Source organism: Gopherus evgoodei, chromosome 1 (genome assembly GCF_007399415.2).
Source record: "Gopherus evgoodei ecotype Sinaloan lineage chromosome 1, rGopEvg1_v1.p, whole genome shotgun sequence".
NCBI classification, from domain to species: domain Eukaryota; kingdom Metazoa; phylum Chordata; order Testudines; family Testudinidae; genus Gopherus; species Gopherus evgoodei.
In genome coordinates this window covers 56,882,487-56,894,794 of record NC_044322.1, presented here as the reverse complement: position 1 = coordinate 56,894,794, position 12,308 = coordinate 56,882,487, and the positions used below count along the sequence as shown (strand labels likewise).

Here is a 12,308-nt window from a genome sequence, read left to right as displayed (position 1 = left end):
ACATCACAATGTTATGGAGGACAGATTGCTGTGGGATATAGCAAGAATCAGTTCAACTGTTTTGGTGACATTCATGGAGCAGTTGCAGATGGTGGAGCACTGCTTCTGGGCCTGAGAAACCACCACTGACTGATGGGATTGCATCGGAATTCAGGCTGATGATGAGCAGTGGCTGCAGAACTTTCAGCTGTGCCAAGTCACGTTTCTGGATCTGTGTGCTGAGCTTGCTCCAGCCCTCCAGTGCAGGGACACCAGAACGAGTGCTGCACTGAGAGGGAAGAAGCATGTGGCAGTCTCAAACATCAGATTGCTACCAATCAGTAGGTAATCATTTGGGAGTTAGAAAATTGACTGTTGGGGCAATTGTCATGCAAGTGTGCAGGGCCATTAATTACCTCCTGCTATGCAGGACTGTGACTCTCAGCAATGTGCAGGACGTAGTGCATGGATTTACAGCAACGAGGTTCCTGAGCTGCGCTGGGGCAATAGACAGCACATGTATCCCTATTTTGGCACCAGACCACCTTGCCACTCAGTTGAAAGGACTACTTTTTTCTGGTTATGCAAGTATTGGTGGATTACTGGGGACGTTTCACCAACATCAGTGTTGGCTGATCAGGAAAGAGCATGATTCTCATAGCTTTAAAAACATAGGATTGTTCATAAAGCTACAAGTAGGGACTTTCTTTTAGCACCAGCTGATTACCATTAGCAATATTGAAACGCCAATAGTGATCCTGGGGGACCCAGCCTATGCCTTGCTCCTCTGGACATGAAACCATATACCGGCCACCTCAGCAGCACCAAGGAAAGATTCAGCTACCGACGCAGCAAGTGCAAAATGACAGCTGAATATGTTTGATAGATTGAATGGATTCTGGCAGTGCTTACTCACAAGATTGGATTTCAGTGAAAAAAATATCCTAGCGGTTACTGCTGCCTGCTGTGTCCTGCATAATATCTGTGAAGCAAAGGTGGGAAAGTTGCCATTGGAGTGGAGGGCAGAGGTAGAGCAGCTGTCTGCTGCATTTGAACAGTCAGACACAAGGGTGATTACAAGAGTTCAGCATGGAGCTATATGGCTCAGGGTGGCTTTGAAAGAGCATTTTAACAGTCAGCCATAGTCATGCACCGTGATGTGCTGTGCTCTGCCTGGCTTTGCAGTGTGGGGGTCTGTTAGGAAGTGTGTGGTGCTTGCTATATATTTATGATTATTACACTGTTTGCCACTGATTCTATGAGTTTTGTATCACACTGTACAGAAACCAGTACGTGATTGCTTTCAGTACTGCTAGAGATTCTGAAGCATATGTTCTGAACTAATAAAGATGAATTTTTCTCCAAATAATAGAATTTGAGTAACAAAACCAATACAAAGAAAAATCTGTGCAAATAAAAGCAAATACATTAAAAACTTACTCAATTAATAGAACAGAACTTAACAGGGCAAAAGATGTTCATGTTCATTTTAGCTACACATACAGCAACTGGGGCTTTCATAGGTTAGTGCATGTGAAACTGTGGTTGTTTATGGCTCCCAGGCTGGAGTGATAGGGTAGGGATGCAGCCACCAAGACCATGTGGAATGCTGGGGGAAAGAGATATAGGGAGGTGCTCTAATGGAGTTCTCCAGACACTGCAAAAGGAAATAAGCTGGGATTGTTGATCCACTAGGTCCACAAGAGTTTGCAGCATCTGTGTTTGCTGCTGGAGAAGCCCCATTATATCCTGATGCATCTCCCTCTCCTTTTCCTGTTGTGACTCTTGGGCCTTTCTCCTGTCTGCTCTTTCCTTCTCCATACTGTCTGCAATATTCACCCTCCAGGCACTTTGCTCACAGTCTAATGCAGCCCTGGCTTGCAGAATCTCACTAAACATGTTATCCTGAGTCCTTGTTCTTCTCCTCCTTATCTGACACAGCCATTCCATCAGTGTGGAGGGGGAACCCCCTCAAAGCCACAATGGCAGCAGCTACAGATAAAACACACAGAGATACTAGTGTCAGTATAGTCACAAAAGAAAGTGGACGTTAAGATTCAGAACTCCCTTCCCTCGCTCCCCTAGAATGTTATAAGCAGACATGAATATTGACACTTCTGCTTCGGAGTGCTTGTGCATGGCACCACTCACAGCACCAAACATGGTGAGCATGGCCCACCACGGGTGAGGGAAATAAGCCAGGAATTGTTCAGTTGTATAAAACCATGAGTATATGGCAATGGCACTGAACAATGGCACCATTGTCCACAGGTGATAGTGATTTTAGCAGATCTCTTACTCCTGAGAGTAACAATGGCACAGAGAGCACAGCTGCTGCTGACTTCCCAAAGCTGCTCAGACCCATATGTTGCTGGCCTGTTAACAAGGGCAAGCACCATTGCAGAAATCACGACTGGCATGGGAAAACATCCTACCTCAGAGGAAGAAATAAGGCTGCCCTGCTAGAAATCTTCAGGAGGGGAGTGCAGAGTACCTCCATGAAAGTTTCATCACGATCTCTCTGGAGGATTCAAGGGACACCTGTGTACATACACAAACTGCTTCACATGGTCCACCCTGCCTAACTGTACAGGGAAATGAAAAGCACATAAACAACTCTACTTCTCTTTGTAGTATGAGTAAATTTAATGAAACGTCGATAGCTGTGTCCTGTTAAGTTGAGGGCTTCATTAGTACATCACCGTAATGGGAAATACATTTACACACTTATCCAAGGTTCCTTCCCCTGCATTGGGCTTACCCTGCTTAACTGCCAGGACTCACTGGTCTGCAATCAAATCTCAAACAGGCTCTGGATTGTGGCATAGCTGCATGCCCACAGCTGCATATCTCCCACCCTTCTCCTTTTACTCCTCCTCCTCACTCACGCTGTTCATGCCAGGGACCTGTGACGGGCTCCTCAAAGGTATCCAAGGTTGTCTGCGGGTGATGAGGTGTCCACCAAGTATGGCATGCAGGTCTTTGTAAAAGCGGGAAGTCTGAGGCTTGGCACTGGATCAACTGTTGGCCTCCCTGGCCTTACGGTATTCCTGATATACTCTGCTTTCAAGCAGCACTGCTGCTGATCCCTGCCATACCACTTCTGTATCCACGGTGCAATCTGCTCATAGGTGTCCACATTTATGGTTAGTCTGTAGCTGCACCTGCATAGCCTCTTCTCCCCACAGGCCCAGGAGATCCAATACCTCTGGTCTACTTCAAGGCAGAGCATCTCTGGACGTAGAGCTGGCATGGTCAGCTAGGCAGTTGCATACAACAATGATGAGCTGGTAGGTATGCTTACCAAGCTGGACAATCATGAAAAGGTATTTCAAAAACTCACAGGACTTTAGAGGGGCATAAGGCCTTCAAGTCTCCAGACCCTTGGGAAATAGAGTTCACCAGAGTGGTCAGTGTCAGGCATTATGGGACTGCTGCAGGAGGACTGATAGGGTTAACATAAGTAATGCAGTGTCAACACTTGTGGTTCGTCAACCCTAGTACATTACCCTGGCTCACCACTGCTTGGGGAAGTGGTGTTACTGCATTTCTGTAATGGGGCACTTACATTCAGGCGGAGACAAATTTAAGTGTAGACATATGTGCAACTAGGTCGATGCAAGGTAAGGTTGACCTAACTTTTTAGTGTAGACCAGGTCACAACCAGGTGAAATTTTATTATATATCTACATATAACCTCTTTTCTCTTGGCACTACCTCCTTAAGTGATCTGTAGATCTTCCTTCTTTGGTATTGTCCATGTTAATTCTGGATATATCATAAGGAATTCTGTAACTCAACTACTACTCTTCTGGCAAATTTATTTATTGGGTTTAATTGAGAAGACAGTGCACTGAAAGTGAAAGACAGACAGACAAATAATTTCCACTGATCAACAATAATAATGCTCTTCTCTACTCCTGAAATGATTGCCTTGTGAATCACTTAACATTAAGTTCCCTAAAACACAGCTTATAGGTGGCTGGGAAAGGAAAGAACATTTGATAACTTGCCAAACAAATGACTCATTACAATATGGGAAGAACTCCTGTAGAAGTGAAACCAAGCAACCTAATTGCCTAACAAGGAGCTAGAAAATTTTAATATATTTACTGGATGCAAAGTAGTGGTGTGCATACACTGAAATTGGCAGGATGCATTGTTATATTTATGCCATGTACAGATGTGTAAAAAGCCATGGATCTTCTGTGTAAGGAAGGCTCATCGTATAATTCCAACCCTCTGTACTCCTAACTTTCTTTTCCTGCCTCCCACCTCAGTACTTTTATTCTTGTTCCTTCACCCATACTTCCCTCAACTCATCCACTCCACCATTCTTGGGCCGTTCCCTCATAAGATAGTCAATAAAACAAACTTCAGATCATGGCTTTCCCAACCTTCCCCTGATCGCTTTACTTTTTAATTGTATGTACCCCATTTCGTCCACCTTTTATCTTTCATATCTCATTTGTAAGCTGTAGCTCTTACTGTGAAGTTGCACAGTGCCTGACCTCGATTGAGGCTTCAGTGCTATTTTAGTATTCGTGTCGCACTGGCTGGAGTGGCTTCTGACCAAAAGAGACAATCTCAGGGCAGACTGTTAAAAAGCAGGGCAGACGCCCCAAACTTGTTGTTCTATAATTACATTTCACCAACCAAGTGTGAACTCCTAAAGCACTATAACAGTCTTACCATGGAGTCAAAGACGGTTGCCTTGGGCATTCCAGTCTATCTGCCACGCAGGCAAGCTGGACTATGTGACAGATGATCATTTTACACCAAAATTCACAACAATATTCAAATTACTGCCAGTCTCAAAGGACCAGTCTCTTACCCCAGATCAGTTGTACTCCAATCTCAAATCAAAGGCAATAGCCAATCGTGTAATAAAACAAAGTTTTATTAACTTTTTAAAAAGTTCTTTAAAAAGTTAAAACAAGAAACATACAGACACAAATGAGTTACAGTCTTGAATTTAAAAAGGTAATATACGCTTCTATAAAAAGCAGCTCTATGTGTGCTCTAGGTCTGACCCATGCCAAGCAGCACAGGAATCGCTTGCTTATGTTTAGGAATCCTTGCCTCTTAGACTCCAGATGCATAAAGATCCAGTTTGTCCTTGTCAGGGATTTTTATCCCCTTCTCCCCAGAGCCCACACTGATAGAACAAGTGTCGGCTCCTGATGCCTCTTCATGGGAGTGGGGTGGGCAATCAACAGTCTTTGTCCTTTTGATGTCTTACAAGGGCTCATTTGGTTTCAGAGGCTCTCTTGTCTGAAGGACTAGCACTTTACATTAATTAATACTTCTTTTCCTGTTTGAGGCCAGTTCTACACTACAGACCTACGTCCATATAACTGCATCACTCAGGAATGTGAAAAATCCACACCCCTGAGTGACACACTATATTGATCTTAACCCCTGTGTAGAGAGCCCTGTGTCAGCCAGAGGGCTTAGTGTGGAGATGTATTAACTACGCCAACAGGAGAGCTGTCTTCCATTAGTGTAGGAGAGTCTTCATTTAAGTGCTACATCAGCGTAGCTGCATCGGTGCAGCTACGCCAATGCAGTGTAGACCTGCCCTGAGTTACACAATACCAGATGTTTACAATGGAAACACTCAATATAACTTTATACCATGGTCTACAGAGGTTGTAAGTGAGGGGTAGCTCAGTGGTTTGAGCATTGGCCTACTAAACCCAGGGTTATGAGCTCAATCCTTGAGGGGCCATGTAGGGATCTGGGGTCAAAATCTATCTGGGGATTGGTCCTGCTTTGAGCAGGGGACTGGGCTTGATGACCTCCTGAGGTCCCTTCCAACCCTGATATTCTATGATTATAAGAAGCACACGGAATCTTTTTCAAGGGGATAAGGCAATACACCGTGTTTACTGAGAGTACAGTTTAAACATCAAAATCAGCATATGCTTACACACACACAAGGTTCTGCAGCTGGATCTTATAGTTACCAGTCCTTTGGTTTGCTCGGTCAGTTCTAGAGGCCAGCTGAAACTGCACATGAGGGAGGGGAGCTGGGTCTCTGTCAAACACATCTGAAGCTCCGATGTTGATGCAGAACAAACCCAAAGTCCCATGGCAATACACCCTTCTTTTATAATAATAAGTTCCCATGCAAGTCTATGGACCTTGCTGTGGCACACCGGAGCTGTTAATCACGAGGTAGTCAAAGTTGCTCTTAATCAGCATTATTTTGAGTTGTTACCGAGAGGATCTGCAGCTGTTTATCTCGTCCCTCTGGCTGAACTCCTTAGCTTGTCCTGGGGTATATGCCTTTGCTTTAGGGTCGTCAATCTGCCATCAGGGTGATCCTGATATAAAGTTGGTGCCATCTCAACTCCTTCACTCTCCTTTCAACCATCCAGCCCATCAATACTGGTGCCTCCCGTCTCTTTTCTGTTAATCAGTATGCCATACCTTCTTCACTCGCACACAAAACAGTAATGATTTCAAAGGCAAGAATTATAGCCATAAAACTTCTATCCTTCTAAGAACAATCATTGACATAATCAGCAAAGAATAAACTCAGAACAATTTCTTCCTTACTAATTCAAAGCTAGCAAAATGGAGTACGAAGCAAATAAGCAAAATGGAGTACAATTTACATAGACAATTTTTCCCCATTAGGCTTTTGGCCTACATTGTCCCCCTTTTGACCCTTTAATATCAATATATTAAATGGGTCACATCTCATGTAATTGCTTTAAGGCAATGAATTGCAAAGCAATTTGGCTTGTGGTTTTAATTGAGGTACATTCTTTTCATCCAACAGCACATAAAGCACATTAGGACAAACATTATTCCATTTGTACAAAGAAAACAATTCTGAGATGAATCATAATATTTAAAACTGATGTCCATGAGGGGGACCAGCCTCTAAAAATGCCATACCAATGGTGCACCATCATTTGTTGAGCTTGTGTGGATACTTTCAGAATTTCAGTTAGCTGGTGCAAAATAGCCAGACTTCGTGTTAATACTTTTGTCTGGGTTGCTGCAGTTAATTGACTAATCTGCTTATTCCTTGCTAGCTATTGGTATGAGGTGGTCCAATTAGCCCCCAAAGAAAAATTAAAGCTCAGGGCATTATTGGTATCTACTAGGTTAACATCCTTATTTTTATGAACCAGAAAATAGTAAGTCATGGTGGGAGTTCACAATATTGTCACATTGCACATACATTGTTGTAACAGGTGGCCTTTGAGGATACTTTCCTGCCACACAATTTTTTCCAGTCCAATCATACAAAATAATTTTTCCCATCATAGTGTACTTTGGTGGTGCTATTAACTAATTCATCCCAGTAGCATGTTGCTAAATTTTTGATTTGCATGGAGCAATGCTCCTCTAAAATTCGCAAGGTGGGGCATACCCACTGTCGAGTAGTCCATTTTTTTACACCCACAGGGCGATCACTGATTTCTTCCCACAAAGGGGAGAATGTTTTTGTTTCAATGAGCCATACCAAGCGTTGAATAAGGGGGTGCTGTATGGTGCACGTTTGGGCCGTGTGATGGTTACATTATCCTTTATCCAATTAACTGTGATGTGTAGCATTGTTATCATAGGTACCATGCTGGTCTGCCAGCATCACAGCTAGTAACAAAGAGTACTGGAAGATAATATTTTCACAATTTCTAGCGGTCTCTAATGGAGCCACTGCTTGAGCTTATTCTACTCCTTGTATTGGCCTGTCAAATGCACACCGGCCATGGTTACACAGGAAAACCCAATGCTACAGTCCTCAGCCTAATACACCTATCAGGTCTGTCTCTGTGTGGCTCTTTGAACCTCTTGCCAGCAGTGGCAGTACAGTTGGCTGATTGTCTTGGCAGCTAGTGTGTACCATTTGCTGGCTTCACTCAAGTGACTCCTCTGAGAATTTGCAGAATAAGTATAGGAGTTGAAGGAGTTGAATACACTTTGGGACTCTTAACCTGCTAGTACTACAACCTCTCTCTCTCTCTCTCTCTCTCTGGATGGGGATTTTGGCTCACAAACACACACACACTAAGGAGGGAGGCGAGGAGCAATCCTGTTTGGAATAAATTCACAATGCAGCTATTTCATTTGTAATACTGCTTTATATTGGTCAGCATATTAGCTTCTGTGCATGGACTTGTTTCAATTTTGGGGTGACACCACATCTTAGTGGAAATGTTTTCTGTTTTCTGCTCATTTTGACCACCATGAGCCTAAGAAATGCATGGTTTGAAAGGACTTGTTCCCTTCCAGACATCTGTCTGACCATGGGAAGTAAATTAGTTTTTTTAAACTCTCAACAGTTAACACTGATAGCAGCTGCCCCATCACAGATTTTATAGGTAGATATAAATAAGATATACACAATATATCGATTAGCCTAGATCAATGTATTTAACTAGTTCTTCTGTAATATACTGTGTTTTCTCTTTTTCAGGCTGTTTTTATTACCATACCTTAGTTATCTGGATGTTTCCTTCAATGATATTAGCGTTATCCCTCATGAAATCAGGAATCTCAGGTATTGATATATAATATACACTGGAACCAGACCTATGTGTAAAATATTGTGAACCTATTAGGAAGTTGATTGTTATTAGTAAATCTGGAGTAACACTACTGAGTGCCATGGGATTTACTCTGGATTTGCACCAGTATAACAGAGATCACAGTCTGGCCCACTGCCCTGTGGACAGGGTCTGATTTTTAAAATGAAATGCATGTCCATTTGCTTAAATATCATGATTATGCTTGTAAATCAGGTTAAATTCACAACAAATTATGATCATTTGGCTAATTGTGCCTATATGCATGTGCACTTGCCTAATTTGCATGCATGACCCCTGTAAACTGTATGCCCCCATATCATGTAAACCACATTGTCATTCCCAGAAGTGCAAGTGCAAGTGTGATTGCAGTGCAGCTAGGAATACCTGCGCTAGCTTTAATCCAGCTAGCATGGTAACAACTGTAGTGACCATGTGGGTGCAGGGGTTTAGCATGGGCACTTGGAGTACATACCCAGGATCCCTTGTATGCTGATTGCTAGCCCATAGCTGCCACTTCTTCACTACTATTATTTACACATTAGCTAGGTTAAAGCTAGCACAATTATGTCTGCCATGCCACAGTTACACATTCACTTGCAGTGTAGACATACCCTCAGTGTGTTTGTGTGAGATAGGCAGGAGAGGTCAATACTTTGGCTTCATGGGAATGATACACTAGAAACTTTGCGACAGACAGAAAAGGGTTTTCTGAAAAAAAAATATGGAATTAAGAACAGGAGTGTTTGTGGCACGTTAGAGACTAACAAATTTATTTGAGTGTAAGCTTTCATGGGCTACAGCCCACTTCTTCAGATGCATCTGTAGCCCACGGAAGCTTATGCTCAAAAAAATTTGTTAGTCTCTAAGATGCCACAAATACTCCTGTTCTTTTTGAAGATACAGACTAACACGGCTGCTACTCTGAAATATGGAATTAAGTTACCTTTTAGAATTAAGGTTAACACCTTTGGGGTATATTGTATTAGAAGCAATTGTATATGTGTTATTGTGGCATTGTATGTACCTTCTCTAGTGGGGAGGGGGCTGCTAATATACTTCTTCCATTATAAACCCTTTGAAGCCACCCTCTGGGAGGTTCACATATACCAGTTCAAAGTGGATTCTCCAGGGACCAACAGACAAAGAAAGGGTTTTTGGATAAACAGCCTGGTTTTAAACTGGCTCATGGCCTTCTTTCTGAGCCAGCAAACAGACAGGACCTGTGTTCCAGGAAGGGCCCCAATCCTTTAGGGCAGTGGCTCTCAACCTTTTCAGACTACAGTACCGCTTTCTGGAGTTTGATTTGTCTTGTGTACCCCCAGATTTCACCTCATTTAAAAACTACTTGCTTATAAAATCAGACATAAAAATACAAAAGTGTCACAGCCCACTATTACTGAAAAATTGCTACTTTCTCATTTTTACCATATAATTATAAAATAAATCAATTGGAATATAAATATTGCATTTACTTTTCAGCATATAGTATATAGAGCAGTATAAACAAGTCACTGTCTGTATGAAATTCAGTTTGTCCTGACTTCAGTCGTGTTTTTATGTAGCCTGTTGTAAAACTAAGCAACTATCAAGATGAGTTGATGTACCCCTGGAATACCACTGCACACCCCCAGGGGTATATGTACCCCTGGTTGAGAGCCACTGCTCTAGGGAAGGGTTGGAAGGGCAAGACCCACTGAGGCCCCATATGATTGTTGGCATGTTCTGAGCTGAAGCTGTGATGAATTTGTTTCTAAAAGGCAACCCTTAATATGGGGTGTCGAAGGACTGCTCCTTCCAGAGCCCATGTTAGGGCTGGGGTGAGGACTGGTCAGTTTATTAGCATGTGTGTAGACAGGGCCAGCTCTAGGTTTTTTACCACCCCAAGCAAAAAAATTTTGGCTGCCCCCACCCCAGCCCTGGGCTCTCCCCCACACTCCCCTTCTACCTCAGCCCTGGGCTCTCCCCCCCCAGCACCTGCATCCCTTGCTGCCCCAGCTCTGGGCCTCCCCCCACCCACACTCCCCCTACCGCCTCAGCCCTGGCTCTCCCCCCTGCCACACTCCCTGCCACCCCAGCCCTGGGCTCTTCCCCCCATTATCCCATGCTGTCCCAGCTCTGGGCTCCCCTTTCTCCCCCCACCAGTGCCCCTCCCACCCACACACCCCCTGCCGCCCCAGCCCTGGGCTCTGCCCCCTCCACCTGCACCCTCCTTCCGCCCCAGCCCTGGGTCACTGGTAACTTGCTCCTAGGGTGGGTCATTCAGCAGGAATTTTGGATGTGCACAGAACACAGACAGGATTGATTCCCATATGGTTACAGAACTATAGTAAGTGGAACAATTTTCAGCTGGTGTGATTGGAGGATATCTGGATGCATATTATAAGACTGTCCTCCATAAATGAGAAAAAGTTGAGGTGCCTTTATTATTCTTTTGTTCCGCTCTTTGTTTCTATGGGGAATTTGCCAATGCAATATCACTGTCTTCCTTTTAACAAATAAAACTAAAAAAAATAAATAAAAAGGCAATGGCTGTTGAAAATAGCAATTCCAGTCCTAAAAACCACTGGGAAGCATTTCTTGCTCAATTTTATCCTACTTTTTCAACAGCAAATTACAGTGGATCAGTATATTTAATTTGGGAGAAATGAATTAACAGCTGCCCAAATTGAGCATGAGCACTCCTGAATTTTGAGGTTTTCAAATCTGGAAGGCAGGTGCTAGATTCCCTTTCTGAATATTAGCTAAATCTGGAAAGGAAGAGTCAACTTCTGCTTCCGTGGCTCAGAAGTGGAAATCCTCCTACGTGCCTGATACTGTATCTAAAGCTGCCGAAGTCCCCTAGCAGAGCCTCCCCTCCCTTACTTTTCATTTTAAATTCTAGTGGGATCCACATACCTCCCTTGCTAGGGTTCAGACAGAGAGGAGCACTGTCCATTTAGTCCACCCAATTCCTTCTTTGGCGGTTGCAAGGTGAGGTCACACCAGTATCCCTAATCCAGTATGGGGATGTCTTCTGAAGGGGACATCTGGGCCAAAGCCTTCTACTCCTTGGGCACACTTGTTCCCTATTCACAGTGCCACCCCGCTCTAGCAGTGAGCTCTCCATTCACAGCAAGCTGCAGCATGAGGTTTCCACTACCATACTCCCTTCCCCCCCGTTTCCTGTTGATAGCGGCCAAGGGAATGCTGGGAAGTGTAGTTCTTTCCCTGCTCCAGGGCTGGCTCTATAGGCAGGGAGCTAACCAAGGAACTACAGCTCCCAGGGCCTCCTGTTGGTTCTCAGCTCCCAGGCTGGATCCCTGTGGGCTGCCGCCCCTGCAAATAGGCTGCCCCAACCACCTGCTTGCTTTGCTGGTGCGTAGAGCCACCCCGTATGTAGATTCTTTTATTGTTTTAATATGTTTTTTCTGTAATGCTTTGTACCTTAAGAATAAAGTAGGTTTGCATGGGAAGTGCTGTATGATACCTTATAAGTGCAACAATTACACCTGTTAACCATCCCTAAAGAGAAAGCACACAGGTGCCATTGGGCAACTCGTCTGTGCTAGGAGTAACACAGTGAAGGCAGGGAACTGTGCAGCCTGAAGATACTCCAGTCAGAAGGGACTGACCTATGGGTCTCTGCCCAGAACAGCTAATGACTGGGAGAGCCAGTAACTTGAGAATGGTTGCCCTTGCTGGACTGTAGAGGGGAAAAACAGGTGCAGTTGCCCTAAATTGTGACACTAGGCAAAAGGAATTTTTTCCCACAAAGGGTCAATCTGTCTCTGGTTTTGGTTA

At 43.9% G+C, this 12,308-nt stretch overlaps 1 protein-coding gene across 1 annotated transcript in view; it reads left to right on the top strand.

The window, feature by feature from the left end:
* The window catches only part of LRRC63 (leucine rich repeat containing 63), a 53,021-nt gene that overhangs the window by 36,384 nt on the left and 4,329 nt on the right, over positions 1-12,308 (top strand). Inside the window, 1 exon segment of the mRNA XM_030565271.1 lies at positions 8,417-8,500. Within this exon segment, the coding sequence (XP_030421131.1) occupies positions 8,417-8,500 (84 nt within the window).